This window comes from Venustampulla echinocandica (genome assembly GCF_003357145.1).
Source record: "Venustampulla echinocandica strain BP 5553 chromosome Unknown scaffold_5, whole genome shotgun sequence".
NCBI lineage: Eukaryota > Fungi > Ascomycota > Leotiomycetes > Helotiales > Pleuroascaceae > Venustampulla > Venustampulla echinocandica.
Genome location: NW_022474210.1, coordinates 839,955 through 860,838, shown reverse-complemented (window position 1 = coordinate 860,838; position 20,884 = coordinate 839,955). Strand labels below are relative to the sequence as shown.

At 47.5% G+C, this 20,884-nt stretch overlaps 7 protein-coding genes across 7 annotated transcripts; 4 read left to right on the top strand and 3 right to left on the bottom strand.

Moving 5' to 3' along the window:
- Positions 1-184: 184 nt before the first annotated feature.
- On the bottom strand, positions 185-3,805 carry BP5553_07203 (putative ECM16-putative DEAH-box RNA helicase; the record flags this gene model as incomplete). The annotated part of the gene is made up of 1 exon (XM_032015826.1): positions 185-3,805. The coding sequence occupies one exon, from the start codon at positions 3,803-3,805 to the stop codon at positions 185-187; it is 3,621 nt and encodes a 1,206-aa protein (XP_031868095.1).
- A 210-nt stretch (positions 3,806-4,015) lies between these two features.
- Positions 4,016-4,555, top strand: BP5553_07202 (Uncharacterized protein; the record flags this gene model as incomplete). Its single annotated transcript, XM_032015825.1, has 2 exons — positions 4,016-4,213; positions 4,265-4,555. The coding sequence occupies 2 exons, from the start codon at positions 4,016-4,018 to the stop codon at positions 4,553-4,555; spliced, it is 489 nt and encodes a 162-aa protein (XP_031868094.1).
- A 1,823-nt stretch (positions 4,556-6,378) lies between these two features.
- Positions 6,379-7,423, bottom strand: BP5553_07201 (Uncharacterized protein; the record flags this gene model as incomplete). The annotated part of the gene is made up of 2 exons (XM_032015824.1): positions 6,379-6,945; positions 7,001-7,423. The coding sequence occupies 2 exons, from the start codon at positions 7,421-7,423 to the stop codon at positions 6,379-6,381; spliced, it is 990 nt and encodes a 329-aa protein (XP_031868093.1).
- Positions 7,424-10,839: 3,416 nt separating this feature from the next.
- BP5553_07200 (Uncharacterized protein) lies at positions 10,840-12,015 on the top strand (the record flags this gene model as incomplete). The annotated part of the gene is made up of 4 exons (XM_032015823.1): positions 10,840-11,241; positions 11,287-11,453; positions 11,501-11,904; positions 11,954-12,015. 4 exons carry the CDS (start codon positions 10,840-10,842, stop codon positions 12,013-12,015), a joined length of 1,035 nt encoding a protein of 344 aa, XP_031868092.1.
- A 3,007-nt stretch (positions 12,016-15,022) lies between these two features.
- On the top strand, positions 15,023-16,472 carry BP5553_07199 (uncharacterized protein; the record flags this gene model as incomplete). The annotated part of the gene is made up of 2 exons (XM_032015822.1): positions 15,023-15,650; positions 15,700-16,472. 2 exons carry the CDS (start codon positions 15,023-15,025, stop codon positions 16,470-16,472), a joined length of 1,401 nt encoding a protein of 466 aa, XP_031868091.1.
- Positions 16,473-17,008: 536 nt separating this feature from the next.
- BP5553_07198 (uncharacterized protein) lies at positions 17,009-18,085 on the bottom strand (the record flags this gene model as incomplete). Its single annotated transcript, XM_032015821.1, has 1 exon — positions 17,009-18,085. One exon carries the CDS (start codon positions 18,083-18,085, stop codon positions 17,009-17,011), a length of 1,077 nt encoding a protein of 358 aa, XP_031868090.1.
- A 941-nt stretch (positions 18,086-19,026) lies between these two features.
- On the top strand, positions 19,027-19,927 carry BP5553_07197 (uncharacterized protein; the record flags this gene model as incomplete). Its single annotated transcript, XM_032015820.1, has 2 exons — positions 19,027-19,510; positions 19,569-19,927. 2 exons carry the CDS (start codon positions 19,027-19,029, stop codon positions 19,925-19,927), a joined length of 843 nt encoding a protein of 280 aa, XP_031868089.1.
- Positions 19,928-20,884: the final 957 nt, after the last annotated feature.

The window sequence follows — 20,884 nt, the reverse complement described above, 5'->3', positions numbered from 1 at the left end:
CGCAGCTTAAGCGGGAAAATGCAACAGATTCTAGGACATGGGTTCCTGGAGACTTATTATTAGTTAGGGGAATTAAGCTCCTATGCCTGGAGAGGAGTTCAATGGCAGAATGGAAGTATAGATATTTATATATAGTAATCTACATTATCTGATGTGCCGTATTTATCAATTCATGATACATAACTCATTCAACCACCCATCCTCGACCCGGGATCTTTCTCTGCGTAACTTTCCTCGCTGGTAACGGCCAACCAATACCCCCGTTACCTTCGGCCCTTAAATATGGAATCACCCAACACTCTCTCGCGTTAGCGTCAACCCCAGCATTTACTTTCGGCATCACCTCCTTGATGGGCTTGCCGTAGTGTAGAAGTGGTGTTCCCTTAGCCAAGGCAGCAATTTGGCCTCCAGTGATATCCGTTAGAGCATGCATCCTCGTCTTTGGGATCTTCTCGGGCGTTGCTGCAGAAGGGGCAGCCCGCTGGAGATAGGAATATATTATGTATTCTGGGCACTCTTGAGGGCTGAGGTGAGCAAGAGGCGATGAGGGATGAATATAAACAGCTTTGTCCTCGTCATCGGATCGAACGTGGGAGGGAAAGAGTGTTAGATATGGAACCTCGATAGCACGAGAGGGTTTCCGTCGCATATCAGGGGGGTTAGGTGACAAGTCTGCGCGCATAGCAACATGGTCAATGAATCCTGCTGCCACCATTTGCTTTAGAGCCTTGATTTGTTTCACCGATGGCGGGTCCAGCATCTCCTGGTATTTTAATGATGCGAAGGCTGATATATTCGTCCGGAGAAGATCTGTGATCTGTCGCCGAAGCTGTTGGATTTCCTTGAGTAGTTTGAAACGCACAAAGTGAGACTGGCACCAAGCCTCGGTGGGTTCATGTGCAAATTCTCCAACTACCTGAAGAAGTTTGATGGCGTCCGATTTATCATCCAGGAAACAAAAGTCTTTCTGAACCTTGTTGAAACGGCGTCTGATATCATTGCGCATGTCCTCTTCAATGCGGTCGGCGCTTGTGAAATACTCACCCTCTTCTTTCTGAGGAGCAGCAGGAACAACTTGGTTTTCCGGAATAAACACATCCGCTGCGGATAACCCAGCCACCAGAGCAATGGTATATGGTAGGCAATCGTGTAAATGTCCGACTAGCAATATTCTAGCAAACCGCGGAGATAGAGGGAAAATCGACATCGTAGCACCAGTTGGTGTGATCTGACCCGTAGGTGAAACAGCCGACAAATACGTTAAGAGTTTCTCGGAGCTTGCAAGGCTTTGGCGATCGGGGGGCGTAGGAAATGGGAAGTTCACCACATGCTGCAAGTTCATAGCTTTTAGCTGGAGCACAACGCCCTCAATAGGCATCCGTAATATCTCAGGCTCCGCAAACTCTTGGAAATCCCGCTCATAAACGGCAGATGAGTATAATCTATAACAATGGCCAGGTCCTGTACGGCCTGCACGACCAGCGCGCTGGCTGGCACTGGCTTTGCTGATCCAACCGATCTCAAAGCTTTGCACGCCAGTGGTTCGATCATATTTTCGCTCTTTCGATCGTCCACAGTCGAAGACATAGCGAATCCCAGGTATGGTCAAACTAGTTTCAGCAACGTTGGTAGCTAAAACAATAAGACGTGATCCATCTGGTGGTGGCTCAAAGACTCGTAACTGCTCCCTAGTTGGCAACAAGGAATACAGTGGTAGAATGTGCATTTTAGAGGGTCCGGTATCTGCCTCCTCTCCTTCAAGCTTGAACTCTTCATCATCAAGATTGATATCCACCTCATCATCTTCGTCGTAATCATCATTCTGGTCTTCCACGACATTGCCAAAGTCCACGTCTTCCGCTTCCATTGGTACGTCTCTGCCGGATACGCGAACTTGGGGTGCCGAAGCAGTATGGCCAATTCGAAATGCCTCCTTCAGCTTCTTCATCAACTGAGTTATTTCATTCTGCCCAGTCAAGAAAACCAGGATTCCACCAGGTGGCAGTTTCCGATGGCCTTTGCTAATTTTGCGGAAAGCGTCATCAACATAGTCATGATTCGTCCTCCGAGCGAAATGGGTTGTGACAGTGTATTGCCGTCCTTCAGCTTGAAGTACAGGAGGTGGTTTGGAAAACAGGGTTTCGTTTTCCGTGAAATCGGTGATCCTTAAAGTGGCGGACATGATTATGAGCTTCAGGGGTTTGATTGAATCGTCTTCAGCTGCCATCTCTTCTCGCAATTTGACGACTCGGCTCAGCATTGCAATGAGAATATCCGTATTCACACTCCTCTCATGGGCTTCATCGATGATGATAGCAGAGTATTTTCGAAGGGCAATGTCCTGCGCCACTTCTCGCAGCAGTACACCGTCCGTCATAAATTTTATCGCAGTCTCTGGTCCTACCGTTCCTTCAAACCGTATTTGGTAAGCTACTCGCTTGCCATGATCCCCTAATTCGTCTCCAACACGCTTAGCCATGCTGACGGCTGCGACTCGTCGAGGTTGGGTGACACCAATCATTCCGGGTGTTGGAGAGTCTGGTGAGCCATATCCTGCCTCATACAAGAATTGAGGAACTTGAGTCGTTTTGCCGGATCCAGTAGCTCCATATACGACAACCAAGTTGTTGTTGTGAATTGCCTCCATGATCTTCTGTTCTTCTGCTACAACTGGAAGCTCCAATCGAACCGATTGAAGAGCAGGGGGTCTTTCTACTGAAACGCTGAATACCTTTCTGGCGGTGTTGGCAACTGGCTGCAACTCCAATGGAAGGGGATCTTGTTCCAGCGCTCTAGGCTTGAAGCCTGCTATTTTGGGTGTCTCTGTGGCATTCGCAGTATTCGATACTGATTGATACCCAAGTGCCTCGTTCAATTGTTGATTCGCCCACATCTTAAACGCTGAAGATCGTTCCTTGACTTGAGATATGTCATCGCCATCTTCGCTATCATCGGACGAAGATTCTTCAGAGCCTTCATCGATTTCCGATTCACTTGTAGAGTCCGCATCTGCCGTAGGCTCATCACTCTCGGAACCATCTAAAAAGTCTTCCTCCTTGTTGTCGTAGCGGGATTCGTCATCGCTATCGCTATCGTCCTGGGATTCAGAACTAAAACCCTCCCATTCCGGCTGTTCTCGCGCCTCTGGTATTATGGGTTGTAGTAGCCCCTTGGATTGGACTCCTCCTCTCCGTTTCCGCTTCTTCAGCACAGGTTTCCCCTCTTCATCTACCTCGAGTGGCCTCTTAAGACCAGCACCTGCAGCAACCGGGGCTTGTTGGGCAGACGGCGAAGTATCTGGTTTAGCAGTGGGAAACCACCTGGATTGATTCACGGTCTCATCCTCATCGGAAGATGCTTGATCGTCGACTTCTCTAATTGTCCGCTTTTCGAAAAGAAGCTCGTCGTTGTCGCCATTGATATCAATCCCAGCTTGCTTATCCCTTAAAGCTCTGCTTAATTTTTCTCTCTTCGTCTCTTTTCCTTGTCCCAATTTTCTGCTGCTCTGGAAATGGCTGGTGTCTGTAGTACTTTTTGCGAGTCGCGCGATCAGCTCCCTGTTCTCATCCTTCTTGAGTTTCGTATCAATATATTTCTCCAATCGCTTTGCTTTCTTTCCACTAATTTTAGTTCCTTCTTTCCGTAGCTCTTCTTTCATGCGACGCTTCTTCTCCTCGAGCTCGGATTTTGCTGCGGGGATGTGTTCCAGGACATTGGAGTCGGTAATCGGCTGCGAATTCTTTCCATTTTCTTTCGACCGGGCTATGACTTTATGTTTTCGCTGCCGCGGAACGAAAGGGGGCATTTTGACGAACGAAAATTCTATAATTCGGTTCTGCTGTTTCGCAGATAATAAATCTATGATTGCGGTCTATAATAGTGGTCCAGAGAATTCACCCAACTTTTTTGGGCAGAATCCGCCAATCACAAAGGCGGTGAAGATGACAAGGCTGAAGGCTGAGCTTGTCCAAGCTTATCGCTAGCCAACGACAAAACAACAACAACGGCAACAATAATGACAAGTCCAATCCCAGCACTGTCGAAGGGCATAAATACTATGGAAATTGGTGGTGGCGTAGTGCCATCTCCATTTCCTGCAGCAACGAAGCACGTGGCAGGCCTTGTTAATGGAGTACAAACCGACCTTACCTCCATATACTTCGCCGATAAGATATTAATCACGGTCTCTCAAGGCGGTCGATTAGCGCAATGGGTACAGACAATCCTATTCTTAATATTCGCAGTGATGCTGATAACGCGGCAGATACAAGTTCCATTATCGTCAGCTTCCCCAACTGCATTCGACACGGCTCTACCGTCTGGCGAAACAGATATGCTACCCCTCACCCACCTTACTCCCAAGACCTTGCTTGGTGCTGGTGGCGATAAAAGAGAGACAATTGGACATCTATATGCCAGTCAAATTGCGAGCGCTATTGTGAAGAGGAACCCCGAGGAGACGAGAACACTAATGGTAGGCTTTGGGCTGGAAAAAGTGGACATGGAGCGGGAAGCGTTCTTTGATCTAGTTGAACTGGTCCACAAAGTCATTTGAATGTTCCGTTACTCATCAACCGGCCCATCAGTCGACATGGGTTTGGGGCACAGCGAGAGAGCGCTGTTGCCGGCCTATACCCAAGCTTAACATGTGATACCAACGCATTTGGGAAGATCAAAAACATTAGAATATTACACCTGATTCGGATGCAGGGGCCGCGAGAGTGGGCCATTAAACAGTAATAATGCTACGAAGTTATGAAATAAAGACCTGGGCGACATTTTACGGTATCCTACCCAGTCTACCGAACATGTGAAAATTGTGATGCTTTTGCAGCGGCACAAGTATTGCGAGTCTCTTCGTGAGGCAGCAGTAACTGCGCTTATTGCCCGAAGTCGAATGGCAATATTTCATCTCGCCTGCTTCGAACGGAAACATTGACATGGCTACCAACGGGCGAGTTCGACAAGAGCGGAAATGAGAAATCTAGACTTCTAATCTCACCCGATATTGTTTCATACTTCGGCGGATTATCCGCGGATGTTCAACATGGCATGCCAGCCCCAACACAGTTAAATCGAGATCCTTCAGTGTGGCGAGCAACCACGAGATGTATGATTCCAATAGCCACCTACCGAAGAAGAAAGGCATTGAAACTAGGCAATGGAGGAGTGAACAGTTAAAGTTTCGTATGGGTTCTAGACCGCACGGCATCCTTTGCTGTTTTCTCTTAGGTAGCCGGGTGGTAATAGTTCAACACCCCATTTGCGGCTGGATAAGCCTTTCGGCCCCCGAAATAGCCGTTCGCTATGTCAAGCGCTCAAGGCTTAAGGCGAATATTGTTGCAAGCTTCCTTGCCAAAGTTAGACTAGTTGCACTGTAAGGTAAGGCTTCCTCCTTGAATCTAGACAAATGAGAGGTGCCTTTCTATACGAGTGCTTTTCCTCGAATCTATGGTTTTACTTCTAATATAACGTCAAGTAGCCTGGGATCTACATTACATCGAGGATACATATTCACCAGCCCATCTTTTCTCTATGTTAGTACAGTGGCGGCATTCATTCCCTGATATTAATACCTTCACCTAAGCTTCTATTTGCTTGTCGTAAGCCTTCCATCCATCTTTCCACCAATCGCACACCTCCAAATGAAACTTAACGGCGGAGTATGGGATATATCTAGCAAATGATAGATAAATAAAATACTAGTAAACTGTCATACCGCGTACTATAACTATTAAAGTGTTTTGGACTTTCTTAGGTAGTTTTCATTTTATCCTCAGTCGATTGCGTAAAGAATCTTTACCTGCAAATTTAGAAGAATAATTGGAAATTCTCGTTTGAATGCACCTTAGGTATTTTCTCTGTAGCCTAGATCTAAATCAATAACTAGAAGCGCGCCGAGCGAGGAAAATACCACTGAAATACCGCAGCTGTGGCAAATTGAATCGAGGTGCACGTAATTGTATAATCTATGGACACCTGAACTTCATTGATACAGTGCCAATACTCGGAATCTACAATGAGTTTTATATCTGGTTGAAGGGCATATTCTTCTCTGATGCCCTTGAATTCCATAACTCCCTGTGAAGCACCAGCTGTATGCCATTTTTAGAGGGCTGATCTCGCCTGCTCTTTTCCGATGCTGCCCGACCTGGCACTTATAGGCAGCAACGGGGAATCTGCTTCGGATTATGGGTAGACGAGATGGTCCGCCGATCGGGGTTGGTGGTTGTAGAAACCGGAGATATACCTTGGTTGATATTAGTAACAAGCCGATGAGGACCAATTACCAATTAGTTGTTTAGAATAATGATATATGTGAGCAGAACGAGGCGAGACATCCTGGTCCCATCAATATCACACTCAAGGATTATTCCCTCACGAAGGACTCAGACCCCCCGCTGATTTAACCCCCTTGCTCTTCCTCCGCTTTAGCTTTCCTCCGCCTGGGCTCTTCGTCGGGGTCTTCTCACCCTTCGCCTTCTTGCCGAGAGACTCAAGATCTGTCTTCAGGGGAGGCGGCACCGGCGTAGGCGCCTTGCTTGTGGATGCACTAGTTTTACCCGTGGTAGGAACCATTAATTTGTCTTTGTCCTTTTCAACCCTACCCGTTGCAGAGAGGTGGAATGCCCCCGGTTCGCCCGTTATAGGATTCTCGTCCATGTATTCATCGCCGTATTTCAAATTTATGGCCAAGGTTTCTTCGAGGAGACGAGTGCTGAGGTAGGTGCTGTTGTTTGTCGAGGGGAGTGGTAGCTTCTTTGCGTTTTGAAGTGTTTCGGGTAGAGGAGTATTTTCTTTACTAACTTGGTCGAGTTGAGATTGTGTAGAGGCATTCGGGCGTGTGGTGGGGGGTGGTAGGTAGGTTGTGCCTAGGGCTGGGGTGAAGGTAGGGAGTGAGGCAGCGGTTGAAAAGAACTTGTTGAGAGAAGTTAGAATTGACAGCTATTTTCCCAGTCAGTTGCATTTCATTATCTCATATCAATAACAGAGGACTGACAGTCCGGCTACCCAAAACATCTCCAACTGCCGGAGCCATGTATATATTCTCCCCGACGACGAAATATGTGGAATGCACAATTATTTCGTCCTCCTCCGATTGTCTTTTCCTTCGGGTTTGTTTCCTAATCACCCAGACTCCTGTTCCAGTGACAGGATCTGCTGGCTCTTGTGCGACAATAAACTCGGTTCCAGACATGGTCTTCAGCCGCGCTTCGAAAGCCTCCCGAGTTTGTATTATGGGAAGCATGTTTGGGTTGTACATGGCTTGAGAAAAGAGAACCGCATTGTTGGATGTCGCATCGAAAAATGGAGATTGAGCGAAATAAAAGAGGACTGAATTCGAATGGATACCTTGCATCTGCTGGGCAGCCGCTGGAGAACGCCATTGGATCTCATCCAATGGGGGATCTTGAGAGGACATGGCGGGTGAAGGTGAAGAGGTAAAGACGCTAAGCCAACTGCACTAGTGAAGGTCGTTCAAACGCAATCATCTCTGCTCTAGGGGGTTGCCAGTAAGGGTACTTCGTACCACATAGCACGATTGCCAATGTGGATGTGGATATTGAATGCGGAGGAGGAGAGAGGACGTGAGATGGCGGCGATTCTGGTAGGGCAGTGGAATTTAAGCTTAATTAAGCGAGTCTACCTAGATGCCCCATGCTCTACTCCATACAACTTACCTATAGTCTCAACTAAGAAAGTGATACTGACCTCATCTTGTTCTCTTATTCATAGGTGACTTGTCTATAATTCCTTTGTTGTTATTCAAATGGGATATGGGCGAGAATCGCAGACCAGGGCCGCCCTTCTATTTATCGGAGTGTCTTCAGAGAATAACACCCGAAGTTATCCCGGAAATACAAGTCAGGTGATTACGCGTCGTCGCGACTTACCCCCGCCAAACCCTAACTTCCAACCTCATAATACTCCGTACGGACCGTACCTATACTACAACTCATTCTTTTTAACATGAAACGCAATTCGAATACTCGGCAAGTGAACAATTGGCGCAGAGTAAATGTGGAGAGTAAAAGTAAAGGTAATAGGAAAGGCACAACGCAGACAAGTAGTTAATCTTGGGGCCAATTTGTCCGCGTTTTATTTCAAGTAGATGGCAAACCGCCAAAGGCAAGCTACGCATCTCCCTTACGGCCCACAGTGGCAGAAGCTGATTAAGTAGCGTATACAGGAGGTAGGCAATCCGAGGAGGTAGGCTCGCTAGCTCGCTACCCTCCATAGGGGAAGAAATCAAATCCGATTAGTCCCAAACCAAGGTAAGAAATGAAGGCAAAATTTGTATTTATTATATACTTCGGAAGCAAGAGAGCTCGGCCTGGTTGAATGCCAATATATTGTGCCGATTTTATCGATTTTCGTATCTTGTTTTGCCCCCTATCGATCCTCTCGGGCTAGACAATTAAATCCGAACCACATGGCCAGGTCCGCCGTGGTTTTCCTTGAAAAAGAAATTGCTTATTTCGATATATATAGGGCACCTAGGCAGGATGGTGGAGGGAGGATGCATGTGACTATCGGCCATTAGCCTTTTATGGTCAATACAACTCAGAGGTTCTGGTGTGACGAATCTATGGCCATTAATGGCTATAACCGTTTTATGCGGCCCGTTTGCCCACCCAACAATCTATCTTAGGCTATATCGCAAGCACCTCTTCATTGGAAAAGTTCTAACGTACGCGATATTGTCCCATGCGTGGCCCCGTGGGGAGTAGAGGAGGTTTCTTTTAACGAAATGAATGATCACGATGTACAGCAGAATTAGGATACAGCACAATCGGGGATTGTTGTGAGGTAGTATCAGGTATGGGTACAGATACACCTGGGTGGGCGCCTGCTACATCAAAAAAATCGAGTAGCTCAGTACTCTCAGAAGCAATTAATTCTATGTCCCGATGGTATAGATTAACCGATGTTTGCTCTGTATACTTGGACATTTCAAGCGCGGCGACAAATGGTCAAGTTCGCAGCTTAAGTCGTGCTCTCATTTCTCGAACGGCCGATGGTTCTGAGGGGCTAGACTCTTCAAGAGTCGATAGCACCCTTAAATGTGATATTTTCCAGCTCGGAATGAGATGAAGTTGGGACTAAGTTATGCCCCCCAAAGCGATATCCGAAGTTACACGGATTTATATGGAAGTATTTTTAAATGCTAACCTCAAGAGCTTTATCGTTGCCCAAAGGATGACATAGGAATCGGCAAGACATACGTCGATGTTGGACGGTGCTGCATATTGCCTATTGGGACTACTTGATATAACTATGCCAATGCTTTATGGAGAAGGAGCGCGCTCTTTTATCAGACTATAGGAGGATATCAAGACCACTAACTACGACAATATTCTTGTGTGAAGTACGTTGCCGGCCTTTATGAGTACTACTATATAGAGGGACTACTTGCAACCATGCCCTTTTCCTTTCGACTTTCTGGCCAAGTGGTCGGATGATTCCGATCTAAAGGCACTAGTGGTTCGCCTCTTGAGATCACAAACAGAGGATTACATTTTCGGACGTACCTGAAAGCTGTGGAACGCCTATATTTAAAGCGATTCACTTTAGCTTCGGGCCCCTGGAGGATATCTTAGTATCGTACAATAGACGAGAATATGGTACAATTCCAGACAGGGCACATGAGACAACTACTGTCCCTAACAAACCGGTTCCTACTAACTTCAAGATATAGGTGGTTGCACAGGATGCTTATTTCTTGCAGTGGATTTGGCACGCAAAGAGAGACTAAAATGGTCCTGTGACTGCTCCCCCAGAGTTGGGGGGGTGGGGGGAAGAAAAAAAAGGAAATGGACGGAATATGACGCAAGTCCTCGTGGTGCATTTATCGGACCTACTTTCTCCTGCGCGGTAAATAATTTACCTGGCCTGCCTGGATAACCCGTTTACGAGCTTTCAGCGTTTGACTTGCCTCTGCGGCTCTGCCAAAAATGGGTATGGCGCTCTGGGCACAAGAGCAAACTTGGCCGCTACCAAAAATATTAGAATTCCTGGATATCCAGAAATCAGCCGTGAAGGGCATATTGCTTTGGGGAACTGTCCATGAGTTTCCTTTCCCCCGGGAAAAAGCCATACAGCTTGGATGGAAAGAAAATTGCCATGTGCTATTCTAGAATACCACCTCCAACGGTAATGGCACAATTATCCGGCCAAGGGGGGGCCTAGATAAGCCATTGTCAAAAGATTCAAAAGATTCAAAAGCAGGACAGCACAGAACCCTATAAATGAGCTGAATATACCACTTCTCGTAGATGAGTATAATCATCAAATGAACGACACGGAATAAGGCCGATCAACTCAAGTGAGTCAAGTCTTACCAACCAAATGAATGACCTATCCACAGGGGTGAATATCAAGCATTTCCAAATGCGAATCCCGCTCTACAATTGGCAGATATCCCTATCTCTTCTAAAGTCCCAAGCGATGCCACGTTAGATTGTCTCCTAAATTCCGAGGAGTGATGGGAGGTCCACATTATCCTAATGCGCCAACTCCTCGGCAGCTCTAGCATCGAAGATCGCGCACTTTATAATAAATGAATTCCTACGTATATTTTTAGGGTAATTGGAGTAATGCGGGGTAAACTTTAAAGATTGGATGCCTTTGGCTGCGAGTTTGGATAAACGAGGAATAAGCGTTTCGGCAATTTATATCCCAGACACGGCAAGTTTTCCTCGGCATTCAAGCCAAGGACATATTCATAATAGAGGATGGGAGTTTTATAATTTATACACGGGTATGCCAGAGCCACTTTCTGCTTTTTTTTTGTATATCTCCATCTTTTCTGAAAGTCAACGAGTTTTCGCTGTAAAGATGAAGTGGTTGATTCTCGCTCTTGCGCTTGTCGCGCCCTCCCAAGCTGGCCTCCGATTCGGATGTTCGACTCTTAGTATCCAGCGTATCGATCCGCTGGTCGAGCCTGGCAGTGTCCCGTCGGCACACGTCCATCAGATCGTCGGCGGAAATGCCTTTAATGTCACTATGACAGGTGATATCGGTACCAAAGGTAGTTGCACAACATGCTTCTTCTCCGAGGACTTTTCCAACTACTGGACTGCCGTACTATACTTTAAGGCTCGCAACGGAACATATAAACGTGTGCCTATCTACGACAATGCTCAGCTAGAGGGCGACGTTTCTGGTGGAATGACTGTCTATTATACGCAGGTGGATTTCAATACAAATGGCAAGGACAAGATCACCGCTTTCAAGCCTGTAAGTCTACCAGCTCGTCCACTTATAATAAACTAACCACCTTAGGGTTTCCGCATGACTGTTGGCAGCCCAACAATTAATTCGAAGAACAAGGCGGTGGCAGGTCTCCGCTATACTTGCCTGCAAACAAAATTGACTAGATTCCCCGAGACTGTTGAGTTCCCAACACAGCCGTGCCCAGCTGGTATTATGGCCGAACACCACTTCCCAGCGTTAGTGACCCTCCTTCATTAACACCTCATTCGCTAATAATAGCTAGATGCTGGGACGGCAAGAACCTTGACAGCCCTAACCACCAAGATCACATGTATGATACCGCAAAAGACAGTGGTTTTGCCCCTGCCGGTCCTTGCCCAGCCTCGCATCCCATTCGCATGCCCCAGCTCGCCTATGAGACGCTGTGGGATACGAGACAGTTCAATGACAAGTCCTTGTGGCCCACGGACGGTTCGCAACCATTCGTTTGGAGCACTGGCGACGGTGAGGGCTACTCTACTCATGCTGATTACGTCTTTGGCTGGAAGGGAGACTCGCTCCAGAAAGCTATGGACTCCACCTGCATGTTCGACGCGTGCGGGAATGGCAAGCCGCTCCAGTCGCAATCTGTTGCTCAGATGAACGCTTGTTCCGTTAAGAGCAGCGTCAACGAGCCGATCGAAGGATGTGAGTTCTCCAGCTCTATCATAACGCCCTAAGCTAATAAACCATCTAGGGCTCGATGCTCTTCCCGGCAAACAGTCCATGCATAAGCAGAAGCGCGAATTCAACGCATAAGTCAAGATTAAATACTTGCTGGCTGGTACTAGCTGATTGTGTATCGCAATTTGAGGTTATGTTGAGCAAGATTGAATAAGTGGCGCAGCCAACTTTTAGCGGTGGAACAGAACTTTACGATAGCTTGGAAACTAATCCAACTTCTTTTCTTAGGTCTATGAATCTATGATGTATGAGTCGTTTTTAATCGAACTTATTCTCTTAGGTATACGATGTATCAGTCGTTTTTGATATATTTATATGTTATCAAAGCTCTTCATAGAGCTGTTGTCCGTGATACCCCGATCACCTGCTTTAAGCCTCCTAATAACTTCTCTCCCGTGGTCACAACGGCGTAAAAGTAAATGATCCATTTGCTCCAGTGCAATTCCTTTTCAACCCAATTAGCAGCAACTAATATGAACGTGAGAAAATCCAACGCTGCATTTCTTAACCTAGTCATATAATTCTAGCCTATCAACCCAAGTATTTCTTGGATCCCTGGACCGAGTTCCTAGTATCGGAAGTATTTCCTTTTGTCCTCTAAATAAACCTAAGAAGCCAGGCCACCACTTATCGATTTTACTACCATGGCTCGAGCCAAGGAGCTGGGACTGGTCATGTGATGCTTAGAATCGCTGGTTGACGTATCTTGATCCGTGGAGAAATACAGCAGGAAAGCAGCTTCCAATTACTGACAAAGTATGCCCGGATATTTGTTCAACTGTCGTTAATAATGAAAAGTTTAAATCTAGAAGAGTCTACTAGTGCTCTGTATAGTAAATGGGTTTGTACCTCCGTAAGGTTGAAAGGACTTTGATGCATTAAGCGAGGCTTAGCGAGCCCCTTTTTGGGATGGTCGAAGCTGACTTTCAGGGTGAAGTCCTTCTTGCTTCGACATGACATTGCCAAATCTAAGCTAACTATCGGGGAAGATGATGAACGTATGTTCATTTTGAAAGTGGTCTAACAAGGTCCTAGTCTTAAATGGTGTACATCATCGCCGGGGGTGAGGAGGCAAGCAAGCTCATTGACGATGTCTTGGAGTAGCCCTCTATCGACTTTTTATCCTCTAAACTCAAGTAGCGGCAAATTCACTTCATATATATCTCTCGTAGCGATAGAAGGGAAATGAAGCCTGCCGCGCCGATTTATTCCTTCTGGGTAGCTAGTACCAAGAGTTGACATCCCAAGCGGTAAAGTATTTAAGGCGAACAAAATTCCTGGTGCTAATATATTTAAAAAACTTCCTCGATGTTGCACAGATATCGGATCATGTTATGGACGGGCTCAAGGAGAATCCTTCTCCGAAAGATCCAAGATTCAGGGGAACGTCCGATACTAGTATATATTACCTTCCGGGTACCTCCCGCGTTGTCTCCTGCCGACGACTTGGAAAGGGCCAAAACCATATCGGCCCTCCAGGTATCTTCTTTTTTCCACTAACGTTCCTTCACCTAGCACTTTTAAACGTCGCACAAGTCATCCCGCGGCACATCCACATCCTCAAGCCTTTTAATTTCTCATATAATCATATGCCTCAATAGCGGTTAGCATCGTCCTTCCACCAACGAGTAGTCAACTAACGCGACTAAAATCCGCCGTCAGAATGTCTCAAAACTTCATGATGAGCATCCTTAACGCCATGATGGCATTCCTCAGTCCGCAAATAACCGCTTCGAACACCCCTAAATCCCGCTCACCTCGCCATCGCTACTAAAGGTTACTGGATCCAATCACACATACTACATATCCCCGACCCATACGGCTTCTTCTCGCCCGGTCCTCCCCGCCTCCAGGTGTACCAGGGTTTCTTATTTATCGCCCTGTTTGCCATGGTTGTCTGGTCGGGCTTCATCGCGGCCACTGCTGCTTTTATTATGTCGCTAACAGTTGATCATAAGCCGATTTGGAGAGCGGTAGTGTTCATGGCGGCGCCTATGGTTGATACTGTGGCTGTGATTTGGACTATGGCTTGTTTTGATAAACGTCGCGCGCCGGACTATGCCTGAGAGGACTGGAAGCTGAGCAAGGATTGATTTCTGATCGCTTGGTTCGCCGGTGGCTTGCGGGGGAATAACCCGACAGTGAAAATATAGAGTACAGCTTCGATGGAATCGACATCGCCAGTGGGGCTGACCGTTGACTATTACTGGGAAGGGTCAATCAACATTCGGGCTGATAACAGAGGAAGTATCTTTCTTTCTGGCGATATTGACGAAAAAGGCGGGCGGTGAGGTATAGGGGTTCGAGCTATTAGGATATGTAAGTGGACTCGGAGGTATAAATGTGCATCCTCTGGGGGGCTGAGGAGGAGCACCAAATGTTCGGCCCCTGACTGGAAGATAATTGTGGTTTTCATTATTCGCTTCATCAAGGGTATTAGAAGAATTAAAATACTTTGCACTCCGTTCTTGCGTGTTTTCGAAATTCCAATTCCTCGTAGGACGTAGACTACTGTCTAGCTTTAATATCGGATTCTCTATAAGGTATGTTGCGTCGTGCCGCATGGCCCCCAGGCAGTCAGCCTTCATCATCATGAGTCAGCGAGACAAACTTTACCTGGATTGTTTGGTGCTTCGTTTAAGATAAACCAGAGTGAAAGTCAGACTTGCTGAGTGCAGAGCTATTTCAATGTCGAAGTCGATCTTGTAATATTGCTCTCCGGAACGCTTCACTCTGCTCAACAAATTCTCCTGAATGGCATCGAGGTCTACTGTGAGAGGGCGCTAGGCCCGCATAGAAACAAAGAGCCAAAGTGCGAAAACAACAAACAGAGGCTTCTGGCAGGAACAAACAGAGGCACCTCGCAGGCAGTCCCTAATACCTGTCGTCAATTGGTCGAACTTGGATATGCGCCCCTACTGTTTTCTGCAGCTTTCTTTCAGGTACTCGCTTGTACCTATATGAGTAACCGCCCTTTTCACGGTCGCGTCTTTGTCCAGCGCTCCACCCTCGGTCTTTCAAAGATACAAATGCCTTGGACTCCCCGCGCGGTAATGAATCTTGTCACCGGACAGGGGGCATGATGGCGTCTAGACATTCTATCGTTGGCTTACCCACGGAGTTGATCCAACACATCCTCAGCTTTCTTCCAGATGCTACATCCCTGCTGTCGATGATCTTGACCTGCCCGTCCGTCTACAATGCCTTTATCAAAGTCGAAGTCCTAATAACGTCACAAGTTGTTAGAAATTTGGTGGGTCCGGAAGTATTACCGGAGGCAGTGGCAGCATTGACATCTTCTCTGTTGGCCCCCTGGGAACGCGAGTCAATGCAGACGTTTGTCGATGATCAACTACTCTCTCGACAGGAACCCCCGCGGTCTTGGACTCTATCCAAGGCTCTAGCTCTCAACCACCTCCACTACCACGTCGAATACTTTGCGCTAAGCTTTGGATCTCACGCATTAGCTAAACTTCTAGCTGCGGGCGATGTAAATGATATGTTGGCGCGTTCACCTACTCCCAGTGAGCTCCATCGTATACAACGTGTGTTGTATAGATTCGAGATATACTGCAATTTATTTAGAGGTCGAAAACCCGCTGTCTTTGACATCGATGAGCACAGAGGTGTCTTTTTCTCCAAGTTTGCACCATGGGAGAATGAGCAGCTAGGCTGCATTTCTGATTACCTTGCTCATAACGTGTCTCCTGGTATGTATTTATACTATTATTATTCCGCTTCCAGTGCTAACTTTACTAGCTTTTAACGAAATTGCGGACCATGACGTAGCGTGGGGATCGGCAGGGATCGAAGATGCTTTCGACCTGGATTCACGAAGAATACAGCACACCCTCTCTCTGGGCTTGGCATATCTCTATAAAATTGTGGTAGCGGAGACTTATAACGAACGATACAAACTTCTATATAACCTCTATCCAAAATATCTCGTGGATGGATTCTTGTATGAAGGCCTCAGTCTTGCAAATGAGCCAGCCGATGCACTCGAGCTTGCAGAATACGACCAGGACGACGAAAAAGAGTTTGACCGTCGATACTCACCATTTGTACGTGAATTAGACCTAGGTCCTATTCAAGCGTGGAGATGGGCACATCAACATGAGACCAGGGCAACCTTTGTATATGCAAGTCCGCAAAGCGCTCTACGTGAGCAAGGTTATGTTTTTTGGGATCTATCTCGACTTGAAGCGTGGCCAGCATTTCAGTCGCCCTGGGAGCCGCCAGACACAACCGCCGCTGATAATGAACGAATATCTTATAGAGCATCTCTAGCCATGCGAGATAAGTGCATACGAAGAGCTCAGATCTACGGGCTGGGAGGGAGAGGCTGGTGGAGTCCGGATGACGAGAGCAAAGTTGTGTATCCACCAGGCGTATCTGCTCCTGAAAGGAAGACAGGCATAGGGAAGACGTCACAGAAAGCGGCGGAAGATTTCCAGCACCGGGTTGCTAATGGCATCGAGCGCCCTGCTTGGCAGAATTGGGTGCCAAGGGCCCCCACTGGGCATAGATAGATGTAGCAGTAGTTATTTCTTTAACTAGATCGAGACAAATAATAGGCGATGTCATGCGAAGGTGGAATTGATAAAAAGTGATGTATTGATCCAGCTAGCACAAAACGAAACCCCCTTGGAGAAATGAGGTCTAAGACTCAAGTTTTCCAGGTATCTATCTCATCGGGTGTTGATGAAGATATAAGCAAGTAAAATCAGGTACAGAGGATCCAGCGACTATGTTGATGATGGTAAAGAAGGGGTTCCTGGTCACTTTGAAATTGTAATCATTCAAACATATATATCGTCGGGGTCCCACAACCCCTATACGCTTGGGATAGCCTCATGTGCTGTGTTATTACTCATCCAGAACCATCCTTAATCATACCAGCGCGAATGCAGCTGTTAGGTATGAGAGTGTACAAGAGTTCCCCATAAATGAGAAGCTATTTGGCAGTGTTTGTCACTGACTCACTCGGAGTGGGATACTCAACGCCCCTGAACCTCTGCTCCTATCACTGCCCAATCTTACTTATACTTTCTCAGAACTGTCTATTTCACCCTCTCGCATTAACTAATATTCCCAACGTGCATAAAACCCACCGTTCCCATTCGCTCCCGTAGCCTTTTCGGAAAATAAGTTGGCCCTTAATACCTTGCTCTATATTCTTCCTTGAGGTCTCGAGGATAAACTCTGCGAGGAGAATATTTGTACGATCATACATAGACTTGGAGCTGGAAAAAAGTTTGAAGCGGGCGAGAGGGGATACTTGCTCCCATGTAAACGTCACATGTTCAAGCTCGGGAACGGCATGTTTTTGTTGAATGGAAGTGGAGAGTTGGTGCTTTGAAGGCCCCGTCTCAGGATAGGATAGCGGTGGCGGCAGTTGTTGCGTTGGAGAGAACATCAACGCCGCTTTGGAAGAAGAGACGGCGGCAGTAGCAGCGGAGGACTCAGCTTGTAGCTGCGGGTAACCTGAGCCGATATGGATATCGGAATATGAAGGAAGCCTTTCCTCGTTCTCCGTGTAGGGAGGCCGGGCGCCATCATCCACTCCTCCTGCCACACTGCTTTCCCCAGGCCTCCAAACACCCGTCTTATTAGGTGATTCCTTCGAAGTTTTGGGCTCATCGGGAATGTGGTCCATAAATGGCACATACATATCGCATGTTGCATTTATGGAATCAACTGTCAACAAGACAGTAACCACCACAACACCCGCACCCCCGCTATCACCATCAGGAAACTCAATCCAGAACTGAGAATCATTCCCCGTCTGCTCTCCAGATATTCTCATGCAACGTGAAACCTCGAACCGTATCTCCTCTGGAACAGAGATTCTAGAAAGCATGAATTGTTTCATGCTTTCTGCGCTCTCACTATGCTCTTCAGTGTCATCTCTATCCTCAGCGCAAAAGTGGAAGAGCGCAGGCGTCATGGGGTGCAAATGATATCTATAGCTGTCCTTTGATTCCGCATCCTCAATGAGATGCAGCCGTGTAAAAGATTCTAAGCTTCTGACTTTGACAACAGGGCCGTTCTCTATTGAAGGGCCGCCCCCTCGTCCAGGATCGCTATCTCTTGTAGAGGCGGGGCCTTTGAGTTTCGCCAACCGCCTGAAAAACTGCGACATTGTTTGAGTCGATATGTAATGTTAAAAGCTAACCCGAGTATGAATAATCACCGCGTATTTGACCGTTGGGACCTCTTCTCGCATGGATGGGGGGCAACGTTGATGTTGAGGTATGGCTGGTCTCCATTGCGGGGATAGGACTTGCTAGTAGCCACCACCCATGATCATCGCAGCGTCTACTCGACCAAGCCCCCTAGTCCCCAACCATGTGCTAAGCATCAGTAGCCTGGGAGGACGAGCAAACCACAAGACACCGGCATATTCGTGACTAATTCATGAAGGCACTTGCCAATATACATTTAGCAGCGAAGTTTCCATATAACTCTATTGATATCCACATTTCCCAGCGCTTGAACTGCAACCAGACATCGGAGCTCAGCATTGAAAATGGCAGCGACGCGTCGATCCCATGTTACGGACAAGACTATGAGGAAGTTATTGCGAACTATTGCAACTGAGTTCAAGGCCAAACGGGCCCCCAACCAAGAAAGCTGAATGATTTTAGGATAAACATCCTCGGCGCCATACGGAGTATCGCGTCGGTAGGCACTCACTAAGGCCCCCTGTCGAGGTAGAAGTAAAACAAAGTAGTACCACTTGAGTAGCTTGAGGTTGTTGAAGACGGTTCATCTGACCTGTTAAGTATATTAGAAACCCATAAAATATTTGTAGCATGTTATGTTTGAAGTTTCGAAAAGAATGTAGAAAAGGGGAGGAGAGCTTCGCACGTGACCCTTAACCTTATCGAATATGCGGCCCCACTTTTCCCCAGCCTTGACTTTACATATCTTCAACAACCATATCACATTCCGTGCAATCCATTCCATAGGTAGTGGTTGTCGCTCGTTTCACTATCAACACTTATCTGGAAAGGTCCATTCGGTCGGATTAGTTACGTCGATAAAGAACATACAAGCAGACTTTTCCTCATAACCGCCACCATGGATCTCCTCTCCTCAATCCGCAAATCCGGGTCTCGCGGTGGTGTCAACTTTTCTTGGGACGATGTCAGCACCTCGCAGCACCGCGAGAACTACCTGGGCCACTCGCTCATGGCCCCCGTCGGACGATGGCAGAAAGGCCGTGACTTAGGATGGTATGCGAAAGGCGATGACGAGAAAGGCGAAGATGGCGAGACAGCGGAGGAGAAGAAGGCTAGGGAGAGGAAAGAGGAGATTAGAAAAATCAAGGAGGCAGAGGAAGATGCGCTCGCTAGAGCGTTAGGTCTACCGGTTGCGGATAGAGGGGATGCCACGGGCGCGAATAGTATTAGCGTTGGCGAAGTGAACAGAATGGTCAAGGAGGCCGGGGTGGGCGATGAGGATGAGGTTGATGATATAGGGAAGGGAAAGGGATTTGGAGAATTTGTAGGGAAAACACAGGGTGACGAGACTGCGGACTTGGATGCCGCCGAGCCAGAACGTGGTGGGTTGGTCCAGCGAGGAAGGGAGAAACAGCCACGAAAGAGAGACGACGAGACTAGGAGCCGAAGTCGTAGCAGGGAGCGGAGACACAGGCGACATCGAAATCGATCAGGGAGTCGAGAGAGACATAGGAGGCGGCCTAGAAGTGGTGAGAGACATCGCCATAAGTCTAGACGGGAGGAATATTTGGGCCGGAGTGGCGGGAGGCCAGAACGTGGATACAGGAGCAGAAGCCCCGATAGGCACAGACGCCGTCCAGATCGAGAGGAGGGACGAAGACATCCGGAACATAAGTCTCGAAGGAGTCGGTCCCCTGACGATGCGAGGGGCCATGATCGTGGACGAGAAAGAGATTTTGAGAGGCGCCGATGAAGCAACCCGGACCAACGTCGTCTACATACTATGCGACAGCAACTAAAATATTGGGTCATAATCCGCAGGAATAGCCTCTTGTCTCGAAACTAAGACCTTTCCTACAAGAAAGTCGGAAACTGCTGCCACTACCGCACGCGGAATTCCGCACACATCCTATCGTGAGATGTTTTTGTGGCCGACACAACATTAGAGCTTTGCTCATGTTGGTGCGATATAAAACTGCATCTCGGAAAATCCTGTCTTGGAAGCTGCTCAGCTCATACATGCTTTGGGCTACGGTATTCTTTTACCGGGGTATGAAAATAAGTTTTATGCCAAATAGACAGCCTTGGAAGTGAGTGGGGTGTAAGGAATCCAAAGCGGAAATCGGAAAGACATTCCTTATGGGATATGGTGTTGAGCAGGCGCGCGGGTTTGAGCGGATGAGAGCAACGGAAGAAGGCTCCTTGAGCTGCGAGCCTCGGCCTAGCCTTGTCTACCCAACTGGCAGGCTGCATTTCTGCCGACTCTTGTAAAGTAGATAGCCTCGAGTCAATCTGATACAATCCGATACCTTGTTCCAGAAATCGATCCGCCTAGGAGAACTAGTAATGCTGTGCGATCATGGAGAGACAGGTTACCTACTCCTGTGATTATCTGATTGGCTCTGTTCGTGTATCGCCGACCGTTGAACCCTGTCGGCCTATGTCACTCCGAGGCACGAAGTAGGACGCCCAGAAAGATGCGTTGTTGTTGGTACCCTTGGTCTGCCTCGCCCAGAATAAGAATATTTATACCATAAGTTTCGCCTGTAAATGTACTATTTATCTTTCTGCCGGTCCATAAGGGTGCCTGGCAAGTGATCTGTCACTGTAACTCGTTTATATTGACTAGGCGGCGCCTCGTACTACGTAAGCCCCAATGTTTTGTCGCAGCCTTCCCGTCAGCCTCCTGCGCCCCTGCGGACTGAACCTCAACCTCGCCCTCCTCCACCGCGATCGCGACCTCGACCTCGACCGCT